The sequence below is a fragment of the Zootoca vivipara genome, chromosome 2 (assembly GCF_965207765.1).
Source record: "Zootoca vivipara chromosome 2, rZooViv2.hap1.1, whole genome shotgun sequence".
Classification (NCBI taxonomy): Eukaryota; Metazoa; Chordata; class Lepidosauria; order Squamata; family Lacertidae; genus Zootoca; species Zootoca vivipara.
The window spans coordinates 128184-153950 of NC_142584.1; the positions used below are offsets into that span (position 1 = coordinate 128184).

The 25767-nt window shown below is 47.0% G+C and overlaps 3 protein-coding genes across 13 annotated transcripts in view; 2 read left to right on the forward strand and 1 right to left on the reverse strand.

Annotated features, from left to right (window-relative positions):
- LOC118077906 (LIM/homeobox protein LMX-1.2-like) overlaps nucleotides 1-11878 on the forward strand; it is a 97924-nt gene extending 86046 nt beyond the window's left edge. For all 4 annotated transcript variants that reach the window (XM_088662770.1, XM_035101631.3, XM_088662772.1 and 1 more), the window contains exons 8-9: nucleotides 5678-5836; nucleotides 8070-11878. In XM_088662770.1, the coding sequence (XP_088518896.1) occupies nucleotides 5678-5836; nucleotides 8070-8224 (314 nt within the window). In that variant the 3' untranslated portion in view covers nucleotides 8225-11878. The remainder of the gene's footprint in view (nucleotides 1-5677; nucleotides 5837-8069) is intronic.
- Nucleotides 11879-14475: 2597 nt separating this feature from the next.
- CHCHD5 (coiled-coil-helix-coiled-coil-helix domain containing 5) lies at nucleotides 14476-21240 on the reverse strand. Of its 8 annotated transcripts, none has more exons than XR_015948331.1 (5): nucleotides 20956-21149; nucleotides 18022-18162; nucleotides 16876-17128; nucleotides 15682-15833; nucleotides 14476-14821 (listed from the first exon to the last, which is right to left on the reverse strand). XR_015948331.1 is itself a non-coding variant. In XM_088662776.1 (4 exons), the coding sequence occupies exons 1-3, from the start codon at nucleotides 21090-21092 to the stop codon at nucleotides 15683-15685; spliced, it is 429 nt and encodes a 142-aa protein (XP_088518902.1). In that variant the 5' UTR covers nucleotides 21093-21240; the 3' UTR covers nucleotides 14476-14821; nucleotide 15682. The 8 variants fall into 8 exon arrangements, 5 of the variants coding, with proteins under 5 accessions (XP_088518902.1, XP_088518904.1, XP_088518903.1 ...); XR_015948333.1 differs by having other exon boundaries at nucleotides 16876-17163; XR_015948332.1 differs by lacking the exon at nucleotides 16876-17128 and having other exon boundaries at nucleotides 15682-16382.
- Nucleotides 21241-21313: 73 nt separating this feature from the next.
- Nucleotides 21314-25767, forward strand: part of ATP13A1 (ATPase 13A1) — a 40137-nt gene continuing 35683 nt past the window's right edge. The window contains exons 1-2 of the mRNA XM_035101667.3: nucleotides 21314-21622; nucleotides 25554-25643. Of these exons, the coding sequence (XP_034957558.3) occupies nucleotides 21314-21622; nucleotides 25554-25643 (399 nt within the window). The remainder of the gene's footprint in view (nucleotides 21623-25553; nucleotides 25644-25767) is intronic.

Below are 25767 nucleotides of genomic sequence, written 5' to 3' on the forward strand. Positions count from 1 at the left end.
TAAAGTTTTGTGCTTGCTAGCGCAAGCGGGGATAGGATATATTAAACAATATCTCCTCATCCACATTCCTGAACATTCCCACATAGGGTTATTGCGGCCCAGAGTTGCGTATTTTGTGTATTTTTGAAGGATTGATTTGGATTGTGATTTTGAACTCTGTAGGATTTTTCCAGTTAGGATTTCCTGGTTGAGCACATGGTCTCTTTGTTCTGCAGTGTGCTTGGGGGATTAACTACCCCTCCCCTCCCTCAGAGTTTACAGCACTGAGAAAGCTCAGAGGTAGTGAAGATATTTTTGAGATTTTGAATTTGATTTTTGAAAGATTTTTGAATTTTGGAAATTTTTGAAGTTTTAAGATGGCAAGCTCCAGTTTTGATAGTGAGGCAAGACCAAGTTTTATGCTGCTGGATGACAATAATTTTGTGCAGTGGAAGCAGCGCGTTTTAGTTTATCTTGCTGCTAGGCGTGTTCTGCAGGCCATTAAGGAAGAAAAGCCTACAGGAACCGATGCAGAAGCTTTAGCTAAGATAGAAGCTTGGAGTATTAAAAATGATGAAGCCAAGCACATAATTTTGAGCAGTTTGAGGAATGAGCATCTATCAATGATAAATTTTGAAGATGATGCATCTAAGATCCTAGAGGACATTGAACGCATTTATGCACAATCTACAGAGAGTTCCTATAGATACTTGTTGGATAAGTTACTCAAGTTGAAGATGAATTCTAGAGAAGAGTTTACAGAGCATTTTAAGAATTTTTCTGAGATTGTTCAAAGAATTGCCCTTACTCCCAGAGCCTTTGATGATGTGACTAAAGTAACGTTTATGCTTGCATCATTGGGACCTACGTTTGCTCCATTTAAAAGTATAATGGATCACACAAAGGATTTAACTTTTAATGAGCTTATCAACCATTTAAGAGAGGAATGCAGAGATAGCCTTGATTCTCAAGAAAGGAATCCAAGGAGGAAGGATAGCAGCTATGCATCCAAGCATTTTGGAAAGTCCAGACAGACATCTAGAGAAATAATTTGTTTTAAATGCAATGGGAAAAACCACATAGCAAGGAACTGCAAGAGTCAAAATGGGGATAAAGTTGAATCCCACCCCTCAAAACCACAAGGTGTTAAGAAGGGGAGTCATGAGCAAACCATGTTGATGCAGGAGAGGAGTTTAGCTGTCCAGGATTGTGAAAATAAGCGCAATAAGTGGATTCTTGACAGTGGAGCGAGTTCTCATTTCTGTTATGAAAAGGAGTATTTTAATGAGATTAATGGGGATGAAACCTCTGAAATTGAGATTGCTGATGGCAACATTGTAAAGGCAATTGGTTCAGGAACTGTGAATTTGAAATTCAACGTAGATCATGAAACAATTAATACTAAGATAACTGAAGTTAAGTTTGCACCAAAGCTTAATTGCAACTTACTCAGCGTGTCCAGTTTGGACAGGAAAGGTTTTAAAATTACATTTGAAAAAGGACAATGTATTGTGACTAAGCATGATGAAGTTTATGTTCAAGGCACACTAAAGGATGGTGTATATGAGCTTAATGTTTCAGAGAACCAGCAGAACCAGTCTGCAAAGGTGGCGCAACCAAGTCAAAAGGACGAAGGAAGTCTGGAACTCTGGCACAAGAGACTTGGACACAGAGACACCAACGTTATTCTGGAACTACAGAAAGGTGATCTTGTGAGAGGTCTGCAGGTAAAGCAAAGCAACACAAATACACCAACATCAAAATGTATAACTTGTGTTAGTGAGAAAGCAACTAAACCTTCTTTCCCACGTTGTGCAGAGAAGAGAAGCACTAAAGTATTGGACATTGTCCATACAGATCTATGTGGACCAATGAATGTGTCTTCTCTAGGAGGTAATAAATATATTTTGATATTTTTGGACGATTTCTCGAGATTCTGCGTAGCCTACTTTATCAAGGAGAAGAGTGAGACAGTGGAATTGTTCAGGGACTATCTTAACATGGTCAAGAACAAGTTCCAGCGAGCCCCTTCCATTTTAATGTCCGATAATGGTGGGGAATTTTGTTCACATGAGATGCAGGCCGTCATGGCTAGAGAAGGCATATCACACGTGACCACAGTTGCCTACACACCCCAACAAAACTCAATTGCAGAGAGGAAATTTAGATCCATTTTGGAAATGACAAGGTGCATGCTAAAGGAAGCTAACTTGTCACACAGGCTGTGGGGTGAAGCGGCTCGTTGCTCAGTCTATCTTCAGAACAGACTGCCCACAAAAGGCGCAGAGCGCACACCATTTGAACTTTGGCATGGAAAAGCCCCAAATTTGTCACATATACGTGTATTTGGAAGTTTGTGCTACTATCATGTGCCCAAGGAGCACAGACACAAACTTGATTCCAGAGCGAAGGCAGGGATCCTAGTTGGGTACGCTTCTGGAGGAAAAGGATATAGAGTCTTGGATCCGCAAACTGGCAAGACAAGTTCGCAGCATGTAATTTACTTCGATGAGCAAGGCAAAGTTGATACAAAGGACACTGCCATTGATTGTTCCAAGGAGCCACAGGATGAGGAATTTGTGATTTTTCCTTTTGAACCAATACAAAGTACTAATCCAACTTCTAGTGTCGTAGCACCCCCTATAGGTGACACCCGAGAAGACGTGGAGGTCCAGGCCCCTGGCAGCACCAGAGACGAAGATGATGACGAGCAGCTGTATGGGGATATGCCACTGCTGGAGGAGGATGAGGAAGCTGATGCGGTCGAAAGACCAGAGGTCAGACGCTCATCCAGAACCAACAGAGGTGTTCCACCATTACGGCTGTCCTACCTTACAAGGTCGGCGTCTCCACAGGAACCTTCCAAATGGGAAGAGATAGAGAGGATGCCACCAGATGAAGCCAGTCTCTGGAGGAAAGCTGCTCAGGAGGAGATAGATGCACTTCATCGGAACAGGACCTGGACACTCACAGAACTACCTCCTGGTAAGGAAGCAATTGGAAGTAAATGGGTGTTCAAGGTTAAAAAGGGTTCAGAAGGGGAGGTGCAACGCTACAAAGCTAGGCTTGTGGCACAAGGTTTTTCCCAGAAGTATGGAGAGGATTACGATCAAGTGTTTGCACCGACAGTTCGATACAGCAGTGTCAGACTACTTTTAAGTATTGCAGCATCTAAGCAAATGTCAGTTTACCATATTGACATTGCGACAGCCTTTCTTCACGGCGAAATTTCTGAGCAGATTTATATGAAGCAGCCCAAAGGTTTCATTAAACCAAATGAGGCACATCTAGTGTGCAAGCTGCAGAAAGGACTTTATGGTTTGAAGCAAGCAGCGAGGGCTTGGAACCAGAAACTCCATGAGATGCTGGTGCAGCTTGGGTACAAGCAAGGGACTGCTGATAAGTGCTTGTACACCAAACAAAGGAATGGACAGTTTTCGTACATTTTAGCCTTTGTTGACGACCTTTTAATTTCTACGTCAAATGAGAAAGACTATAAAGACATAGTCAAACACCTCAACAGGGAAGTAGAGGTCAAGGAACTTGGAAAAGTGAAATACTACTTGGGAATTCAAGTTGAGAGAGAAGAGGATGGATCGTTCTTACTCAGCCAAAGGCAAAAGATAACTGAACTGATTGAAAGCATGCAGATGCAGGACGCACACCCAGTTGCGACACCGATGGCCACAGACTTCTTGAAGAATCAACAAGGTTCGAAGTTGCTGCCAAACAACACGCAATACAGGTCAGCGGTCGGCAAACTTTTGTATTTGGTTACCACATGCAGACCTGACCTGGCAAGTGCAGTGGGGATCCTAAGTAGGAAAGTAAGTTGTCCCACTGAGCATGATTGGGCTGGAGTTAAGAGGGTTGTTCGTTATCTAAAGGGAACCATGGACTGTAAATTAAAACTGCCAGCTGTCAGAGACCCTAAACTGCTTGGGTACACTGATGCGGATTGGGCTGGGGACAATAAGGATTATAAATCCACAAGTGGCTATGTTTTTATGTATGGGGACGGAGCTATTGCATGGGGCAGCTATAAACAGAAATGTGTAGCTTTATCGTCCACAGAATCTGAGTACATTGCGGCTTCGGAAGCTTGCAGAGAGATCCCCTGGCTGGATCAGCTCCTGAAGGACTTTGGCGTGCCAAGAACGGGACCTGTCAGCTTGATGGAGGACAATCAGAGCAGTATGAAGCTGACACAAAGTGAAAAGTTCCTTGCACGCACCAAACACATTGGGGTCAGGTACCACTACATACGCCAGGTGATCGAGGATGGACTTGTTGAAATGTGTTACTGCAACACTGACCAGATGACTGCAGATGTCCTAACAAAGCCCCTGCCAAGAGAGAAGTTCCAGGATCTTCGTGGCAAGCTGGGACTCTTGGGTGGTTGATTAAAGTTATTTATGTATGTTTTTGTGTATGTTGTGAATTGCCTGAGAAGGGGTTTGTGGGATGCAAAGGGTTAAGTGCAGTCAAGTCACAACAATCCCTAGATAGTCCACTTGGAGGACTGAGGAGGAGGATATGACTAAGCGTAGTTTCCTCTTCCTTCACATGCAAATGAGTTGAGGAAGTGGCAGATAAATCCTGAAGGAAACAGCCATTTTCCCTCTCTTGGACCAGACCTCTTGGACTACACACATCTTAGTGAGTCTCTCCCTCAAGGCCTCCAGCCTAGAGAGAGAGATGAGATGGAGTCTCACTTCTTATAAGTGAACTTCACAATGTATATATTACCTTTTAACTAAGCAAGTCTACCTCTTGAGTGTGCTGTACCTCGAGATGCTTGTAAGTAAACATCTTTTATACTTTTAAGAGCATTGTGTTGTGTCTTTTCTTTTAAGAGGGAAAAAGGGGAAATACCAGGAAAATACACTTTATTTTAGTGGCTTAAATCAAGCCTGCGCAAACGTTCTTCTGCTGTGTATTTTGCAAAAGGGGAATGTTTTACTCTGCTAAAGTTTTGTGCTTGCTAGCGCAAGCGGGGATAGGATATATTAAACAATATCTCCTCATCCACATTCCTGAACATTCCCACAGGTATGGCATTGTGAGGATACAGGTGCCTCTGGAGAATCTGTGGCCCTTCAGATGGCTGGTGGACTGCATCCCTGGCTGCATCCCATCATGGCTGGTGCTGGTGGAAGTTAGAGTCCAAAAGCACCCGAGGGTCAGTGGTTCCACCCCCACCCTCTCTAACCCCAATGTTAGAGAGACCCGCAATCCCCAAGATTCCCTGGAGTGAAAGTAAAGGGTAGACAGGCAGACAGAGTCCTGTCAAAAGCTGCATTTGACTTCTGGGGAATCAGCAGTCTCTGCTCACACTCTGCAGCTGTGAGGGACAGAAACTTGCTTTAAAATAAATTAAAATGAAATACTGGTTATCAGGAGATGGCTATACATGGCCTTCCAAGTTGTCTATTCACAACAAAGTTATGTCTGGAATAGCAATTATTGATCATAGCAACAAACCTGCATTCCCCAATGTCTGTCTTTTCCCAAGGCTTGGCTGTTTTAAGTGCTGTTTCAGAGAGGATGTGAGAGCCAAGTATTTCAAAGAATAAAACAACTTTTGAGAGGACAGAGTAGTTTCAGTAACTTAGTTGTTACTTAAACACACACAGAGTGTTATTACTAAGTCCAAAGTGTTTATTGCTAGGCCTTCCCCCCTTCTTTGCTTCAATAGATGGTGCCAGTGTGCACGGAATCGAGGGTCTGATGGTGCCATACTCCAGGATTGCCCAACAGCAGCTGCTTCCCCTGGATCAGAACAGCTACAGCACAGACTTGTACCGGCAAGGACTCACCCCACCCCAGCTGCCAGGAGACCATCTCCACCCCTATGGTGAGCTTCTCCAGAGGAATCTGCTATGAGCATGTGCTGTGTGCCATACCCCTATGTCACACTCTTCCTACAGAGACATAATGCTCCTGCACAGTTTTTTCTGCCAGTGGGTGCATAGCAGAGGTAAAAATCTCCCTCCATGCATGTTCCAGAGTCAGAAAGGAAAGGCACAACCAGGTCATAGACTCATAGAGTTGGAAGAGACCACAAGGGCCATCCAGTCCAACCTCCTGCCAAGCAGGAAACACCATCAAAGCATTCCAGACAGATGGCTGTCAAGCCTCCGCTTAAAGCCCTCCAAAGAAGGAGACTCCACCACACTCCCTGGCAGCAAGTTCCACTGTCGAACAGCTCTTACTGTCAGGAAGTTCTTCCTAATGTGTAGGTGGTGTCAGGGAGGTTGCTGGCTACCCTCGAGCAACGATACTCCAAACCATCTTGTCTTTAATACTTTTATTGTGAATATTATTTACAGTGCAAGAGTTTCATGAAAACATGTCTGCTCAGTATCCTCAGATTCTCCCAATAGTGCTTTTCGGCTCCTCCCCCAGCGGAGTAGTTTGAGGACCCCAAATCTCTGAACCCCTGCGTTTGCGAGCTGCTGATCACCTCAGTTCCGGGGTGAATTTGAAACAACGCCCCTTTGCTGTTTCCCCGCTAGAACTCTCCGCTGGCCCCTCCTCCCTTGCTGGTATCACAGGCTGCAGGCAGTGCACTTGGATGCTGCCTGAGCCCGGCCCCGCTCCGCTCACTGGGGTGGCTGTTCCCTGTAAGCCCACCCCCTTACAGGTGGAATCTTCTTTCTTGTAGCTTGAATCCATTGCTCCGTGTCCGCTTCTCTGGAGCAGCAGAAAACAACATTTCTCCTTCCTCTATGTGACATCCTTTTATATATTTGAACATGGCTATCATATCAGCCCTTAACCTTCTCTTCTCCAGGCTAAACATGCCCAGCTCCCTAAGCCGTTCCTCATAAGGCATTGTTTCCAGGCCTTTGACCATTTTGGTTGCCCTCTTCTGGACACGTTCCAGCTTGTCAGTATCCTTCTTGAACTGTGGTGCCCAGAACTGGACACAGTACTCCAGGTGAGGTCTGACCAGAGCAGAATACAGTGGTACTATTACTTCCCTTGATCTAGATGCTATACTCCTATTGATGCAGCCCAGAATTGCATTGGCTTTTTTAGCTGCTGCATCACACTGCTGACTCATGTCAAGTTTGTGGTCTACCAAGACTCCTAGATCCTTTTCACATGTACTGCTCTCAAGCCAGGTGTAACCAGGATGTTGGTGGAAAGGAGATAATAGGCATAAAAGGAGAATTCCCTGGATGCCAGGATCTAAGTCTGGGGCAAGTACTCTTTGATGAGAGAACCTCAGCAGAAATTCAAAATCACAAAATATGCAGCAAAGTAAAGCATGGAAATATAGACTGTTAGACCTTTAAAATACAGTATGCCCTTAGAAGTTCCAAAGCTTCCTTCTTCCCCTAGCATAGATAAAAACCACACATTTGGTAAGCAAAAAAATGGTTTACTTACAAACTCTCCAAAGGTCATATTCATGTTCTTTTCAGCCGCCCTGAGCCCGGTTTTTGACTGGGGAGGGCGGGGTATAAATAAAAATTTATTATTATTATTATTATTATTATTATTATTATTATTTTCCATACAGCATTCAAAAAAAGTTGCACAGGCAGTAAAACTTAGTTTACTTACAGTGGTGAAAGTTCCTAAATTATTGGGTATAGGAACTCAAGAGAGGCTTGTAAGAGCCATGCGGTCTGAGCTGCAGCAACCAGCTCAGACTCATGCATTAATGTGCGATGAGTCGCACATTGAGCTTCTTAAGTAGATGGAAGGGAACAAAGGCTTGACACTTAGTTCCTCCTAAGGTGAGCTAAGCCTGTCAGGACAGCTTACTCTATAGTCTTAATCCTTTCATGCATTAAACATGTTGGTTATATGAGGCTGGTTATCCCACAGGATGTTCATGACACAGGGTGTATGTGACCTGTGAAAGTTAAATAATTATTTTTACAGTGGCCCTCAAAATGGAAGACTGAAGACAGAAATGGCCCTGGCTGTGCCTGTTGCTGTTCCTCATCTTCCTTGCTTCCGAAGGCCACATCTGCACCAGAAATGTAAAACAGTATCATGCCACTTTAAAAAGTCGTGGCATTCCACAGAGAATTCTGCTCGTAAGTAACTTTCCTTCTCTTTCCGCACCCTAGATTCAGAAGGCGTCTTCCATGACATGGACAGTGACACCATTGGCCATTTGGGTGACTGCCTGCTGTCAGCGGCTGAAGCCAACCTCCTGCAGACCCGAGTGGGCAACCCCATTGACCGGCTCTACTCCATGCAAAGCTCCTATTTCACCTCCTGACCGTGGGGACCTTCCTGGGTCTTCCACCTGATCTATGCCACTCTGGGCTTAGAAGTGTGGAACGGCACAGAGGAGCAAGCCCGTTGCATTTGGAAGGACTCTTTGGACGCTGCAAAGTGAAGGAGGCATGCAAGGCTGCCGGCCATTGGAAGGCCAAGCCTTAGGTGCTGAAGTTGAGTCTCAGAGGACTTTGCTGCACTGCCTCTCCCCTTGCCCTTCACCCAGTGTCCTAGAGATGGACAATTTCACATTGTGTAGCTTGTATTTCTAGCAGTGTGTTTTTGTGCTTAAACTGTGTAGGGCATTAAGGCTAATTTGATGCATCACCAGCAGAGACGGGAGACCTGGCTCATGCTGGGGACAAGGTTTTCAGGGCCACAGGGCTGCTTTTCATCCAGCTTGTTGTTCCTTGTTAATACTCTGCAGCCTTAGCACAACTAAGAGCTTACTTTTCAGGAACGTGGGGGGTCTGAGAGGTGCTTTAGAAACATTAGGTTAGTTTTATACTTTAACTATTATGCCACTCTAAAGAATTATGGGAAATGTAGTTTGCAGAAGGTCCTGAGAGCTCCCCACTAGAGCTACTTAAACCCCCCTCCAGAGAGGGGAAATGAGTGTTAAACTAGATATGATTATAGTGAAGACATGCTCTTAGATTCAAAGTGTTCCAAGCATCTCAAAGAGAGGGTCTAGCAGGGGGGGGGGGGAAATCTGTGGCCCTTCAGAGGCTGCTAAGTGGCAATTCTCATCAGCTCTAACCAGCATGGCCCAATGATCAAATGATGGCAGCCAGAATCCAGCAATTGCCCGAGAGCCACTAGTTCCCCATCCTTGCTGTAGATGGAAGGCAGTTTTGCTCTCTGTTCATCCTTTGACTCCCTTGCTCTTGAACACCTCCATCTTCTCTTTAAGCTTTGCCCCCAATGCTTTCAATCAGCCACTTGATGCTTGCTGGAGATTTCACACAATATAGTCCCTGCAGGATGGTTTCATTAGCCAAGGCAGCAGGGCCATCTGAAGCATATCTGGCCCCGTGGTGCAAAGCTCCCTCCGGCACCCCCACCCCCATTTCCCAGAGATTTTTAGGGAGGAAGGCACTGCCGGCGGGGTTGGAGGAGGCAGGCAGGGGCTGGAGGGCGGCTCCTCCGGCGGGGAAGAGGCAGAGGCTGGACGTGGTGCCTCCTGGCTCAGCTGGCCACTTCGTGCCGCGGTCGCCATGGCAGACGGAGGCTCCAGGCGCGACGCTGCTTTGACATGGCATGGCAGAGGCGGGTGAGGGTGGCAAGCTGATGCCGGGAGGCGCCACGTCCAGCCTCCACCTCTTCCCTGGCACCCTCCAGAACGTGGCACCCTGGTGCCCCACACCACTAGCCTCTATGGATAAGACGCCCCTGCAAGGCAGCACAGCAGACCTCAGAACAGTTCCTTCCATCACCATAGCAGCAAACAATTTGGATCCTCTTGTCCTGCTTAAAAACCTCCAAGGAAGGAAAGTCAGGGAGACTGTCCCACTGTTGAACAGCTCTGACTGTCAGAAAGTTCTTCCTAATGTTTAGTAGAAGTCTCCTTTCTTGTACCTTGAATCCAGAGCAGGAGAAAACAAGATTGCACTCTCTTCCATGTGGCAGTCCTTCAGATATTTGAAAATGCCCAGTGTATCTCCTCTGTGATTCATGATGATCCATTACAAGTTACAAAATCATTATATGGAGTGAAGCCCCTTTTGTTGCTGATGATCTGAGATGTGCCTGGGCAAAGCAAATATCTGGAATGTGCCAGGAGGCAAATGATCTTGTATAGAAATGTCCAGTACAAAACCAGACCTCTCTTCTAGACTGGCCACCAACATCAATGCTGCTTTATAAACAGCTCGATGTATATAGTTCATATTTATCTGCAGATCAGTGTTTCAACAACAACAACGGTGAAAAGAGCATAATTAGACAGGCAATGGCCGCCGAGATGATCTTCTGTCAAAGTCATCTGGTTTTTTTTAAGGCTGGTGCCCATTTAAATGCAAGTAATCAGCCCTGGTTTAAATACATTTTGATGAGGGGGGAGGGTTTTGGGAGAAGGAAGGTTCCCCAGTCTGAGTGACCTATTTCAATGTGGGCATGTGGGAAGGGCTTCCACCACTCCCTTGCCCACAACAGAAAGTGTGGGGTTGTTATGGGGTGGGGGGTAGGGGCACACCTTCACTCTCCCAAGCACCCCTAGTCCTCTCAGTGAGTGAATCCTGTGCAGGTGTACTCCAATATATTACCCATTGAGCTAAATGGGCCTTCCTCCAGGTGTGTCCAGGACAGCAGTTCAATCTGTAATGGTTCACTGTAGCCAAGATGTAGGATTCTGCTCCCAATGGACAGTAGGAAAAGCAATTTGGTTGTTGTGAGCTCTGAATATATCTACTTGTCACACATGTACTCTAAGTTGAGCTTGAGAGGGAGAAGACAGCGAAGGAGGGCTCCTAGCCTGTCCCTGGGCTGCCTGGGGAGCGTGGCTTTGCCACCAAGATGCACCCAATTTTGGCTCATCAAATGCCAGCTCAGCTGCCTGTTTTGACCATCTCCCAACGCTTCCAGCAGTCTGACCACATTCTTGGCGTTTTGTTTTGTTATAATTACTGCATCGTGTATGTACACCTTCCATCATCATCTTGTTTGAAAAGTTGCAAAAACTGTTGCCAAAACTGCAGGTGCAAACGGGGTTGTGAGCTCAATCGGTGCTGTGCACAGCAAACTTCTGCTGGAAGCTTCCAGAACATTTACCCCCAAAGCCCAACTCCAGAAACCACCAGCACATTTAGCATGAATGTGGAGACAGCACTTCCAGATGGGCCCTACTGCGATCTACATATTCTGTTTTGTCTTTGGGCAGAGAGACCTTGTTCTGACAGCGCTTGAACAAGGGCCTTTTACAAACTGGAAGCCAGAGGTTCCTTGGAGTCCCCACCCCCTGCTCAGTTGAGTTCATGCGCTGCTTGATGTGCCCTCACCAACTGTGAGGCCCAGGGAAATTAACCCCTCCAGAAAGGCTCTAACTGCAGCTGGGAGCCACAAGAGAGAGAGCTTCTCAGAACCTATTGCCTGACTGTGGTTCTAATTATTTCTGCTTGGACGTGTTCTAAAGTTGCAGTTTTCATCCTGTTACACACAGTGGTCTCCCTGTCTTCAATGGAAGTTGCAGGGCTGCAGCACACATTCTGTAACCAAAACAGAAAGCTCTCTTTCATAGGTCAGGAAGCTGTGGACCTGCAGGTGGACTACAACTCCCATCATCCCCATCACCAATGACCATGCTGGCTGGAGCTGATGGGAGTTGAGAGTCCAGCAACATTTGCAGGGCCACAATCCACTGGGGCAGGAGTGTCTTACAAACCCCAACAGAATGAATGCTTGAAGGTTAACACAGAACACCCTGCTAAATCATGGCACCCTCTCTGTAGTGTTCCCCAACAGCAGAGGCATTTGCTCCAGATTTTGGGTCTAGAATGAGCTTTTGTAAGTGTTTCTATCCATCCGAAGCACACACTGGTCAATGCACTCCATATACAAGGTCTGGGTGGGGGGGGATAGGGGAGACCCTCACATTTTCATACCCATTGTAATCTAGTGTTGTGTTGTGCGGATATCTTTGCATGTGCATTTGGAAATTAAACAAGAACAAAAACCCAAAGCCAAGCTTGCCTATGTAAACTGTCTGCACTTTCGGCTCTTTTGCGATTCAAGCCAATTGGTGAAATCCCAGGGCTGTGTGTGTGTAAAAAAAACAAATAATTGTGCTCTTCAACGACAGTACCTGTTGACTATCTCACTGGCATGGGCCAGCCTACTAAAACACACAGATGATGCACCATCTAAGCTGGTGCTAGTTAGAAGAGAAACCATCTTTCCCTCAGATCAGGCCTGCACAACCTGGCTCCCAGAAAGCTAACAATGGTTGGCCTCCAGGGACCTGCTTTTAAAAAGTGAGGCGGTATCACAGGGGAGTTGACAGGCCCCCAGCCAGCTGCATTATACGGCTGAAGGGGCTGCACTTGCCTTGATGAGGCACAAGTTGTACAGGATCCTCAGACCGGATCATTGGTTAGGCTAGGGAAGAGTGTGAAGCAGCCCACAACCCCCCGATAAATTGCATCCTCGGGAAACATTTTGAACTCCTGGCTTTGATTCTTTGCTCTGTCCAGCTCCTCCGTTCTCCTCCTCACACCCGAGAGCCTTGTCTTGCTTTTGGCTGGACATCAGCCAGTCAAAACCAACATGCATGGAATGCTGTTCCCCCAGCGCCCTGAGCCCGTCTCACAGAGAGGCATTCATCTCCCCCAGGAGCCCCTTGACACCAAAGGCTACGGTGCTGATTAATGGGCACGCTCAATAGCGAGCGAGAAGCGGGGTGTAAAATGACGACATTTTTATGGATGAGGAATTAAAGGCAGAGTTGGCCATGAGCTTGCTCTGATCTGGGCTGCGTCCACACGCAAAGTTCCACTTGGGGAAGAGGTGACGACTGAAAAAGCCTATTGGTGCCATGTTCTCATCCAGTCTGACTCCACAACTTTGGGGAAGAAGGGATGGGCAAAGAGAGAGGGATCAACATAGATGACTGCATATGCGAGTGCAAGAATCACACCACCAAGTTCTGGTTTTGTTTTTTAAAAAAACAACAAATTACCTTTCATTTCACTGCTCTGGGGAAACAAAACTGTTATTTATGTCACACAAAGAAGGAAACAGAGGCAAAACAACAACCCAAAGAGCTTTTGTAGCCCTTAGATCATTTCTGTATGGCTTCTTTCCAGAACGTTTGAACACTAAATGAAGCCAGTCCAGAGATTGTTTCTCGTGCCCCGTGGAAATTAACAGAACAGATCAAGCAACATGAAGTTGCAATTTGTACAGCTAATTTCCTGTGGACTGAAGCGATTACCTCCAATGCAACCCAAGAGGAAATCATCTTAGGCAAGGGTGCTTCAAAATGGAGGTTGGTATATTTTTAGCGTTCAATGTGCTGATGCCTGAAAGGGACTCTGCTGATCTCAGTTCTTGATCATGGTAGGCTAGAAAGAATCAGGGTAAAAGCACAGTCTGATCAGGGAATTGTGGACATGTCTCCCCTTTGATGCAAATTGCCCCAATTTAGCACTACAGCACTAAGGCAGTCAGCAGACGACGCTGGTAATCTAAACTCCTATGTCTGTTGCCAGCTCTGGATTTTGGTCATCATATCCTCTTAAACAGAACTCAGAAATATGACTTAAGCACCTTGTACTATGCAACCGCTTATGTGATCAGCAATATTATATAGCCAGTCCCAGTTAGAAGTGGGAAAATAATTTGCTCAAAAGGAAATGGAAAAGTCAGCTTCCAAACCCTTAAGAAAGCAGTGTGGTCTTCCTAAAATGCTCAGAGAGCTGGGAGAATATCCTTGAAGCCCCTGCTCCCAGCCCCCTTCCTAGTAGGGGGAGAAGACTTGGGACCCTTCTATTTTTATTCTAAGCTCAGACTCTGATCCATTCCTCTGAAAACAAGCACATTTCCCTTTTATCACTTCCTGCTCCCCTACCCACATTTTGCCAACCAACAACTGCATCAAGCAATGCTGGCATCTATCACACACTCAAAATCTTTTAACCAGCACCCTTTAGCCGTCACTTAGTTCGTAGGGACACGGTCAGTCTTTGTTTCAGCTGAACCACATCAGATTCTAGGCAAGGAAGGGGGTGATTTCCCCTGAGACACCAGATTGTTCTGGTCAGGAAGTGCTTCTGTCTGCAATCTTGATGGTACACCCCTGGCACAGGGTTAGGGCCTCCAGGAGAAGCACCAAGCCATGCAGGTCATGCCATGAGTTTGACCGAAGAGGGGATTGTTTTCCTCTTGTTCCAGCCTGCTTAGAGATGCCGGGGGGGGGGGGGGAATGCTAATCCATCCAGAAGGTGGTATTGTAGTTATTTCACATGAAGCAAGATGGTTCTCCTGCTGAGATAGTGCCCTCTATTGGCTCTGGGCAAACACAATGCAAACATCTACCGCCAGTCCCCTGCTCAAGGAGAAACGACAATTTAGGCTGCATGGATTGTGCAGGGAAGATCCACAAGCCGAAAACCAGACTCCTTTCTGTTCCCATCCATGTATTTTCCCTGCAAACTCCTGCTGATCACCTTGAAACTGGTTAAGGTTTGGTGTAGGTAGACTTTATTCACCAGCTGCTAAACTGGACAATTAGACTGAAAGAACCACAAGAGACTGTTCTGGTCTCTGACTGCAGTTTATTGCACCATGCCTGGATGAGCTCCAGGCTCAGCAAAACACACACACTGGGCTCCAAGAGGCAGGGCTGGCTTTGCAGATGGAGCTGAGACTACCATGGTCATGCTGATGTGGTTCCCATGGTTTATTGATCAGAAGCTGCACTTCAATGTGGCACACTGAGATGGCATTGGCAGGCAGGGCTGCAGAAATGGGCTTCCAGGACCGGGAAGCAATTCTTGTGTCCTAGTAGATCTTGAGGATGACGTTGTTGCCATTCCTGGAACCAGGAACCTTTAATCCAGTGGACACCGCAGAGTTAACACAGAGAAGATCACCTTTTTTGGTACTGAAGGAGGAGAGAGGGACAAAGAACAAACACAGCGCAAATGAAAGGCCTATCAAAACAGTACATCACTGCAGGTGGAATTCAATGTAGCGCAAAATGAGGGATGTGTCCCTTTGCACAAGGAGACTTTTCCTCCCTCTCCTCTCCACCACATGCCCCCTAAACGCTTCTGGAGATTCCTCCAACCCTCCAGAGCAGATTTAATGGGTGTGGAGGAGGCAAACAAATGCATTGTGACCTAAGCATCCATGGACTGTAGTCCATTTCAGGAAGTGAAGTGGAGCGAGTGTAGTCCATCATAAAGTGGTTCATCTTTTACAGGGCCACAAGACTCCTTGGAAATAGCATGGCAGCAAACATCCTGGCTGCCTAGAAGAGAAGATGGAGGCAGCAGGGGAACAGGAGGCCTCAGGGGACTCTCTTTTTCAAGGCTGGTGGAGTTACCAAGCCTAACTTAGGACAGGAGAGTGTTTGGCAACCGAGAGGTGAAAAGAAGTCCCTGCCAGTGCAATTTTATCTAGCCCCTGGCAGGCCGACTAAGCAGTAATCGAGGCTTGTTAACAAGTTTGCACACAGTGTTGCTTATAGGAGAGGAAGAACAAAGGCTCAAGTGAGAGATTTATTTCCCCCTTTGGAATTGTTTGTAAAGAACAGCTATGTAAGTGTATTTTTGTAGTTCCAGGCTTGAGCATGCATGGCTCAAACTGAGAAGTGTTTACTCTCACAATGGCTACAACTGGATTAGTGGGTTAGCTTATTTGGCAAGACACACTCCTGGATCACTGCTGGGGAAATAAGAGTGGCCCCCCAAGAATGACACATGCATGCACGGGGAAACATATCAGTTTGGGGGCACCAACCTTATGTGGCCAGTTTCACCTGGTCAGCACAGAGCAGGAATTTCTGGACATGTTCAGTGCAATTGACTACAGACGCCTGGTTCAGCTTAAGACACTGTTCGAATGCAGAAAATGGTTCGGCGCAATCGTGGCGGATTTTCTGTACAATTGGGCTGCAATGAAAGCCGCACAGGTGGTTGTGTAAAGGGTGAGAAATTGGCAGATTACTCAGGGCAGACACTCTGGTTTGAATGGTGGGAGAAAGATCTCACTTTAGCCTGGCACATACATAGCAGTAAGTTCAGCTGTGCCTTCCCATTCATGAGCAAGTGTGCTAAAATCACGCCTTCCCCTCATTGCCAAAGCTGAGAGAAAACAAAGCAAAGCACGGAATTAGCATTTTGTGCAAAGCAGCCCTTGTGGCTTCTGCTCATGATTTCTTCAGAGAGAAGCAAACCATGACCATTGGTTCACAAGAAGCCAGTGCTTGAGTTTGTTCCCTTCCAGCTTTGCAAAGAGAGCGAGAGGCAGGCACCATTGGAGCCGAATGCACCAGTATGATTGTTCATTCATGGTTCACCTGGACTTAGCATGTCACTCAAACTGCGTCTCTGAGTGTAGTTGCTCAGAGAGGGAGCCAAAACATCTTCAAATCTCACTTGGCCCAGAACTTACTTAGTAGCCTTTGGCAAACCACTTTCTCTCAGTCTTTGTCCCCACACCTGCAAAATGGGGATAATATGAATTATTATACTTAAGGATTACTGGGATAATGAACACTGAGCGCTTTGAACATTGTCATGGACCCAGATCGGGGGTGGGGGGACAAATGCCTCCTATCCATTCTGCCACTAGACATGTCTTCAATCATTTCCCCCAACTCCCATTATGGTTTCCCCTGAACTCATAGAGCTCTCCCAGGTTTCCTATGAGCTCATTTCTACTCGTCTTTTTTAGCCCTTTGCCAACACTTTGGCTCCTTCTTGGAACTCAGAAGCGCTCTGCCTGACCAGGACAAGGGCAGAAATAGCTCATCCATTCTAGAAGGCTTGCAAACAAAAGGTTGTCCTGAAAGACATGTTTCCTCACGGAGAACCTTCCAGGTATAGGGCAGGGCCATAGGCAAAAGTGGTCGACAAAGCTATAGGCTACTCCATCCTCTGCAGTATCAGTTAAGAACACATTAAATCCAGGCAAAAGCAAATACGGTGGTACCTCGGTTTGCGACCGCAATCCGTTCCGTGGAGGCAGACGCTTGCCAAAGCGGCCACTCCCCGAAGGCACACTTCTGCGCGTGCGTGAGCTGCGCAGATCGTGTCTGCGCATCCGATGCTGCGGAACCTGGATGTAAACACTTCCGGGTCCACGGCAGTTGCTCGCCAAAGCGGTCGCTCGCCGAGGTAGGCGTAAACCGAGGTTTGACTGTATGGCATCGACCAGGTCCAGTGGGGGGTGAGATCTGGAGGCTCTAGGAGTAATTTAGAGATCACTTCCTTTCTCTAGCTGGGGGGAGAGTACAGGAGAGACATTCCCCAGACACAGGCCTAATTTATACACAATGCAGACCACAGGGAAATCATTACTCATGTAGGCTTCCAACATGCACTGGCCCCCTCACACAGTGTCTTAGAAGCAGTGCTATTTTTCTAGAAAAAGAGGTGCCGGAACTCGCCTTGTTCTCTTACAAAGGCAATGGTGCCCCCCTGAGAGGAGCCAGAACTAGAAAAAGCCCTCCTACTAGTCACACCAGTTTAATGTGTGATTGAAACATGGCATTCAGAGTCAGGCTTTCCTGGTGTTATGCATCCTGTATAAATCCAGCCATACAGTCATTGCTTTGAAAGTAGATCCCCAAGCGGGAGGGGGGGAAACACACATCAGAGGGGGTCCCCCCCCCACCAAAGTTTTATCGCACCAGGAAGGGCATGTGTTGTTCTATGGAATGGTGTCCTGCTTGAATTGAATTGAATTGATTATTACGGTCACAGACCAGCTTACAAAATCAGAAGAATCATAAAAATCATAAAACACAAAGGTAATACACTAAAATTTACACAGCAGGAACAATACACACATATATTTGTATACAGCACAGCAGCATTTAAAATGTATAAATTGGAACTGGGACACTAAAAGATAGCCTAAAGATTACCATTTGGGGTCTTATTCATTGCGGTAGCACCACTTGTTCTCTGAGCTTTATGGCTGCTGCACAGAATTTGGCCACTTTTAGCGTAATCTCAGGGTCCATATCTTCTACAAGACAGGCAGCGTAATAAAACGTGAGAGGCAGATTCTACCTCTGGCAGGCCGCCTGCAGGGGCCGACTCGTTCTGCATTGTGCCCTGCTTGGAAACTTACTGGGATGACGTGCACTTGGCCATTTCAAGCTTGAGCTGGTGACAGTCCTGCTGCCAGGAGGAAGGGTTGGCAGCCACACACTGGCCATACTGCTCTGCTTCTTTTCGGCAATGCCGTGCGGTCACCTCCAGGGCCGCCTGCCTGTCGGGATGGAGGCACAATAGCATTCATTAGTCATGGAGAGCCCTGTAATTTAGAGAGTCTCTGCCCCCTCCTCAAAGATTAGCCATGCTCCCTAATCCCAGACAGACATTCGTAGTTATCACTGGAGGCCCTCTGCGCATTCTCCCATGCATAGACTTTGCCCTTATTCCACATGCTCCTGGCAAAATCACACTCGACGTGCAGGAAGCACTGCTTTGCTTTGCAGAGCATTGCTAATGTCAGGAACTTTCTGCCCCACAAGGCCGTGGTGGAGCAGCTTTAACAGGGAGCTGGGCAAATGCATGGAGGATCTTGTGATGTCCATCTGCCACCCATAAGATTAGGGTCAACATGACCAAGTGCCACTCACTGGGGAACAGCAGCAGAACAGGCCTATCACCCTCATGTCATAAGGAGAGAGGAAGCGAAGAAATGTAAAATTTCTAGATTTTTTTTGAAAATGGGGGAAATGCAATGCTCTTTTCTTTTTAAGTGCTCTTTACAAGTCGTTTTGTAACATTAGGAGCATGAAGTGCAAAACTTGGTTTACTACAGAATTATAAACAGCTCAGGACCACAATAGCTCAAGGACTGCCCCTTATGAGCCTACCTAGACCCTGAGAGTGATGTATGGAAGTAAGAGCTGGAGCATAAAGAAGGCTGATCATCGAAGAATTGATGCTTTTGAATTATGGTGCTGGAGGAGACTCTTGAGAGTCCCATGGACTGCAAGAAGATCAAACCTATCCATTCTGAAGGAAATCAGCCCTGAGTGCTCACTGGAAGGACAGATCCTGAAGCTAAGGCTCCAATACTTTGGCCACCTCATGAGAAGAGAAGACTCCCTGGAAAAGACCCTGATGTTGGGAAAGATTGAGGGCACTAGGAGAAGGGGACGACAGAGGACAAGATGGTTGGATAGTGTTCTCGAAGCTACGAACATGAGTTTGACCAAACTGCGGGAGGCAGTGGAAGACAGGAGTGCCTGGTGTGGTCTGGTCCATGGGGTCACGAAGAGTCGGACACGACTAAACGACTAAACAACAACAACAACAACAAGACCCGAGATGATCCTCTGACCATCCTTCTTCATGAGCCTCCTCTACGTGAGGCCCGGAGGGTGGCAGCAGAAGAATGGGGCCGTCTCTGTGCTGGCTCCCCTTTGCAAAATGCTCTCCCCAGGGAGACTTGCCTGGCACCTTCATTACACACCTTTAGGCACCAGGCAAAAATATTATTCAACCAGACCTTGGGCTTGTTTAATGTATTAATTGTGCATCCCGCTCTTTGTCATAGAATCATAGAGTTGGAAGACACCACAAGGGCCACAGGGGGTTGGACTGGATAGCCCTTGTGTTCTCTTCCAACTCTATGATTCTATGATTCCAACCCCCTGCCAAGCAGGAAACACCATCAAAGCATTCCTGACAGATGGCTGTCAAGCCTCCGCTTTGTTGTTGTTGTTTAGTCGTTTAGTCGTGTCCGACTCTTCGTGACCCCATGGACCATAGTACGCCAGGCACTCCTGTCTTCCACTGCCTCCTGCAGTTTGGTCCGCTTAAAGACCTCCAAAGAAGGAGACTCCACCACACTCCTTGGCAGCAAATTCCACTGCCTAACAGCTCTTACTGTCAGGAAGTTCTTCCTAATGTTTAGGTGGAATCCTCTTTCTTGTAGCTTGAATCCATTGCTCCATGTCCGCTTCTCTGGAGCAGCAGAAAACAACCTTTCACCCTCTTCTATATGGCATCCTTTTATATATTAGAACATGGCTATCATATCACCCCTTAGCCTTCTCTTCTCCAGGCTAAACATACCCAGCTCCCTAAGCCGTTCCTCATAAGGCATTGGTTCCAGGCCTTTGACCATTTTGGTTGCCCTCCTCTGGACACGTTCCAGCTTGTCAGTATCCTTCTTGAACTGTGGTGCCCAGAACTGGACACAGTACTCCAGGTGAGGTCTGACCAGAGCAGAATACAGTGGTACAATTACTTCCCTTGATCTAGCCGCTATACTCCTATTGATGCAGCCCAGAATTGCATTGGCTTTTTTAGCTGCTGCATCACACTGCTGACTCATGTCAAGTTTGTGGTCTACCAAGACTCCTAGATCCTTTTCCATGTACTGCTCTCAAGCCAGGTGTCACCCATCCTGTATTTGTGACTTTTTCTTTTTGCCCAAATGTAGTACTTTACATTTCTCCCTGTTAAAATTCATCTTGTTTGCTTTGGCCCAGTTGCCTAATCTGTTGAGGTCATTTTGAAGTGTGATCCTGTCCTCTGGGGTATTAGCCACCCCTCCCAATTTGGTGTCATCTGCAAACTTGCTCAGGATGCCCTCAAGCCCATCATCCAAGTCATTGATAAAGATGTTGAATAAGACTGGGCCCAAGACAGAACCCTGTGGCACCCCACTAGTCACTTCTCTCCAGGATGAGGAGGAGCCATTGATGAGCACCCTTTGGGTTCGGTCAGCCAGCCAGTTCCAAATCCACTGAATGGTAGCATTATCTAGCCCGCATTTTACCCGCTTCTTTACAAGAATATCATGGGGCACCTTGTCAAAGGCCTTGTCCGTAGATCTCGGGGCATAAAAAATGTCACAGCATAGAGATGCAAGATGAAAACACAAAATGCATTTGTGTTTGAGCCCTGGGGGTCTCCCAAGCCAAGCCCCCTAACCATTTAGGCTGCGCTCTCCCTCCCTCCCACCCCCATGGGCTTCCGGGGGCGGCGGGGGATTTCCTCGCAGGACCCGGGGCGGGCCGGGCCGCTCAGACGCCCCACTCACATCTCGCTCCTGCAGCCCCGAGGCCGGATCCTGTACCTAGGCCTTCTCCTCTGGCGCGCATGCTCCCTCCCGAGGGAGGGTACCCATCTGCGCATGCGTGCCAGGCTCCCCCGGGCAGCCATGACACTAGAGGACATTGCGGCGCCGGCGTATAAGATACGCTAAGACCACGTTGTATCGCTGCCCCGCCACCGCCGCGGGAAGGTGCTGAGCATGCGCGGAGGCTGCGCGCGTGCCTGGCTAGCAGCGGGGAGCCGGCTGCCCCGGAAGCGGAAGCGGCGCGCGCGGAGCTGGCCGGTGGCGGCGGCTGAGGCGAGGCGAGGCGAGGCGACGGGCTGCGCGGTGTCCCGGGAGAAGGATGGCGGCGGCGGCGGCGGCGGCGCGGGGGGCCGGTCCGGGCCCTGGGGACGAGCTGGTGCAGGACGTGGTTCCGTACCGGCGCCGGTCTCGGCTTCTGTGGGGGACGGTGCTGCCCTTCTGCGTGCTCTACCCGCTCTGGCTCTGGTTCTGGGGGCCCAGCGCCCGCGACTGGGCCTGGGGGGCCGGCGGCGCCGAGACGCCCGAAGCCGCGCTGCTCTACCTGGCCGCCATCGGCGCCGCCCACCTGCTGACCGCCCTGGCCGGCCTCTGGAGCGTCCACGTCCACTGCCTGCTCTACTGCTGCGCGGTGAGTCGGGCCCCGCGGCGGGGAGTTGGAGGGCCGCCTTGGCCTCGCGAGGGCCCGGGGTGGAATCACTGGCGGAGGGACCGAGGGCTGCCAGCTCTGCCCCTAAGAAGCGCGGCGGAACGAGGAGACCTCAAGGCGGGAAGGAAGAGGGGGGTGACCAGTTGAAAATCTTTAACCTCTTCACTCCCGTTTCCTTTTTCCAGAACAGAATCTGTGTTTGGAGACTCCGCTGTAAATTTGGGGGGGTTTGAGCTAGGGCTGGCAGCTGTCTAATTTTAAAATGGGCAGTTGGTCTAAAAATAAAGATAGAAATAAACACCACTGCCTCCTTGCATGGTGAAGTTGAAAGTGTCTTGTTAAGTCTGGCTGATTTCAAAGGTAGGCAATAGCAAATAAGTAAAAGGTCTAAAAACCTGCCCTTTGTTATGCTGCCATATGTGGTGGATTGTGCTTATTCCAGGTCATGGTAGGGGTAAATGGATAATGAGCCACTCTGAATATTTTTGCTGCCCTGAAGTTTTTATGAAGTGGCCAGGCTTTCTCCCTGCAATGGCACACTGGTTTCTGGGCAGAGGTGACACTTCTATGATTGTCCTGAGTCTGTCACTGGTAGGGCAAGCTGCATCAAGATATTCTGTATCCACTTCCTTAATAATCAATGTTGGTTGGGACTTGCTTGATTTGAGTAGCACAGACAGAGACCAACATCAGCTTCTGTCAGCCATGCCAGTATGTCTCAGGACGCTGGTGACAAAGAAGAAAATCAAAATACTTATCCTTTTTATCTTATATTTTTAAGCTGGGAGACAAAACTTTAAATAACTCCTTGCTACTTGTGGTATTGTTTTGGCACTGCGTCAAAGCTTTGTTGGAAGGGTGGTAATCTGGTGAACTTTGCTCAGTCTTCCCTTTCCAAGGCCTTGAAAGTGGCAGGCCGTCTAGTTCTCACAGCTACATTTAACCCCTGCAAAGTTTGCTTTCTTTAAACCACTGGGCTTCCTCATTTCTCTAAAATGCAAGAAAATGGTTTGTTTGGGTTTTTTTGCTTTTTAGATTCCTAAACTTTAATTGCATAGGCTTCATTTCCTTTGCTCCCTTTCAAGCAAGTAATCAGCACAGTTCAGGGGGAGCACATGAGCTGCATGCAGAAAGTCCCAGGTTCAACTCCCACTTAAAGGATTGCAGGTAGCAGTGCTAAGTGAGAGCTTTTCCTGAAACTGTTGAGGGGTACCACTGCCAGTCAGAGTACACCGTACTGTGGGCTAGATGGACCAGCGGTCTGACAGCAGTATAAGGAAGTTTCTTACATTCAAAAATCATCTTCTCTTCCTGCTACGCAAAAGGCAAGTGTATGTAAAATTTAGGGGCTGGACTATAAATCTAGGCTGCTGTCGTAACTAAACTTACTGAAAAGTAAATCCCAATGTAGTGAGAGGATCTTTCTTAACTCTGAGCAAATATGGTTAGAATGTGGCAAGCAGTGGGTTGGATCCTAAGGTAAGTTGACTTAAGGAAGCTTGGGGAAGAAGAGTTTTCCATACCCTTGGCCCAGTTTTCGGTGATTTCATGCCCCATCCCTCCTGATTCTATGGAGAGATGCCTACAGAGAGCATCCAAGCCATTAGGTGTAGAATTCTTTATGACACTAAGCACAAGCCCCAATGTCAATATGGAAGACACTAGCTTGGACTTCCGGGCTGCCACCAGCGCTGTGCGGCGAGGTCTCCCTCGAGCTCCGAGGGACCCTGCCTTGTGAGGGGGGGAGAGCCGCGAGAGCAATGTGGCCCCCCAAAAGAGCCCCAGATCGAGCATTCTGGGGACAGAGAGCTCAGCAGTGCTCCCCAAGCGACTCCTCCACTCCCCGGTAAGCTTAGGAAGAGCCCTGGAGAGAGTGGAGTGGCAGTCACGGGAGCCATCTTGAGCGCCATCGTTACTGTCGCAAGGCGAAGCTCTGACCCGGCAGTGGAGGAGCGGCAGATTCTTTCAATCAGAAGATTTGGAACATCAGGCACCGTGAGTAAAAGGATGAAAAACGTATCTTTCTAATTGATAGATTTGGCCACGGTAGGAGACTCAAAAAACGGAAGTCGGTCTCCTCCATTGAGTGGATTACGATGCAGTAACATGACCTCTAGCTGAGAGGTGAAAGGAAGTAATCAATTTATCAACAATTGCACCTTAAAACTCCGCTCTGAGGCAGGATAGAGGGGAGGGGAAGTGTGAAATGTATTAAATTGCCTGCAAGACTTTTCAAAGAAAGTCTCCCAGGAAGCTGGATCTGGGTGCCTGAAGGGAGCAGTGAAGGATTTATAATTTTATTTAATAAAGACTGGATTATAATACTGAGATTTGGATCTGTCAATTTTAAATTGATTCTGAAGATTGGTTTGAAATAACAAGGAGGAGACATCCCAGATTGGACTTTAAAATGGTTTCAGAGACTTGGAAATATGACTCCTGTCATTTCCAGTTTTGTTATCTGCTGTTCTCCCAAGGAATCTGAATAGGCAAAAATGAAGATAGACTCAACAACATCACAAGACCTGGACTGGCACAAGATCTTTCTGGAACTTTTGGACATTAAACAGGAACTGGTTACGTGTAACAAGCAGCTGCGTGAATTTATTAAGCAACCAAGTGACATAAGTGAAAGGAACAGCTTGGAAACTGATTTGGGAAGAGATGGAGCATTATTGAATCATGCATGGGAACAAGAAGGGCAGTCACAAATTTTGGACATTGCCACAAAAGTAATGGAACTTAAGTGTAAAGAAGAGGACGAAGAAGACTGGGAAATTGTTCCACAAGTGGGAGATGTGGAACAGGACTTAGAGGAAGAAGTGAGGAAACAGCAGGGCGGGTTTAAGAAAATTTGGTGGAAACTTTGGAAAAGGGTGGGAGTGGGTTAAAAGGATTTAGTTGTATAATTTTTGGCTGGATTGATTGGGAAGGTCCGACGCTGGCATGAATTATGGAATTCGCTGTGACATTTGGGCAAGCTAGATCCAGGAGAAGGGGGGATGAAATATTATAGTTTAAAGGTATTATGAGAAAAGAATGAATATTTTAATATAAATCATTGTTGATAAAAACTGTAAGCTAAGGGGAGGAACAATAGATTATATATGAAGATATAAAAAGTTAATTGATTAGAATTAATTGAGAGGTTAAAAACATAGTGAGGATGATAGATAAGATTGGATTTGAAATGTTAAGAGAGAAATGTAATAAGAGATTTAAAATAATATGAAAACTGCTTTAAGAATATTTAAATAGGGACTCGATGAGAGGGAGGCCGAGGAAGTCTATAATGTGATGAAAAAGATAAGGTTGTTAGATTCTTTTTCTTTTTTCTCTTTTTTGTATTTTTGTTTTTGTTTTTTGTTGTTGTGCTTGTATTGTTTTTTCTTTTTATATGTGTTGAAAATGAATAAAAATGAATTTTTTAAAAAATATGGAAGACACTAACTTGATTCAAGCTTTCTACTTCTGTGTTTAATCATCGCATGACAGGGAAGGATGAAGCAAAGGTGTGTGAGGTGTTTATCATTGGTTTAGAGAATACAGTGGAAGGGCACAGGCAATATTTATTTTAATACTTGTTAAAGCTCTTCATAGTGAAATAAATTTAAGTAACTGATAGTTATTTACCATCAGTTGTTAATGTTTTGCCACCTGTTAATCATACTCAAAATGCTGCTTGAGGCAGCCACTGTATTCTGTCTCATAGTAGGGTCAGCCCTGTGCAAAAGGTTCAAAGGAACAGAGGCCAGTTGTGTATCCATCTCAGACCTGGTTTGTACATAATGCTAAGTGAATATCCAGAGCAAAGATCACAACCACAAGCCTTGGTTTACAGGACATAATGCTATGCCGGCTCTTTTGGTCCTAACGCTAAAGACATTTTCTTCCCTAATTGTGTATCTTTCAGGTGCGCAGTCCAAGGAAAGCCACATTGGCTAAAGTTGTGCCAACCCCCAATAACGGTTCTGCCGAATTGGTGCCCATCCATAGAGACCAGGTAAGAAAGCCATGGCTGTGGTTCAAAGCAGTTCCCCCATGTGGAACCTTCTGTTATCCCATTTCTGTTTGCCAGCTGGATCCAGACTACGCAAGTCATGACTTGACTTGTTGCTTCAGTGAGA

Bases quoted from the DNA above. Each gene is read 5' to 3' on its own strand.
- CHCHD5 (XM_088662774.1), bottom strand. From the start codon at position 21,092: ATGTCCTCTAGTGTCATGGCTGCCCGGGGGAGCCTGGCACGCATGCGC. The intron at 18,163-20,955 runs GTGAGTGGGGCG...CCATCCCGACAG, and splicing joins CGGGGCTGCAGGAGCGAGAT to GCAGGCGGCCCTGGAGGTGA. The intron at 15,834-16,875 runs GTACCACCGTAT...CTTTCATTGCAG, and splicing joins GATTGCGGTCGCAAACCGAG to CCCAATTGTACAGAAAATCC.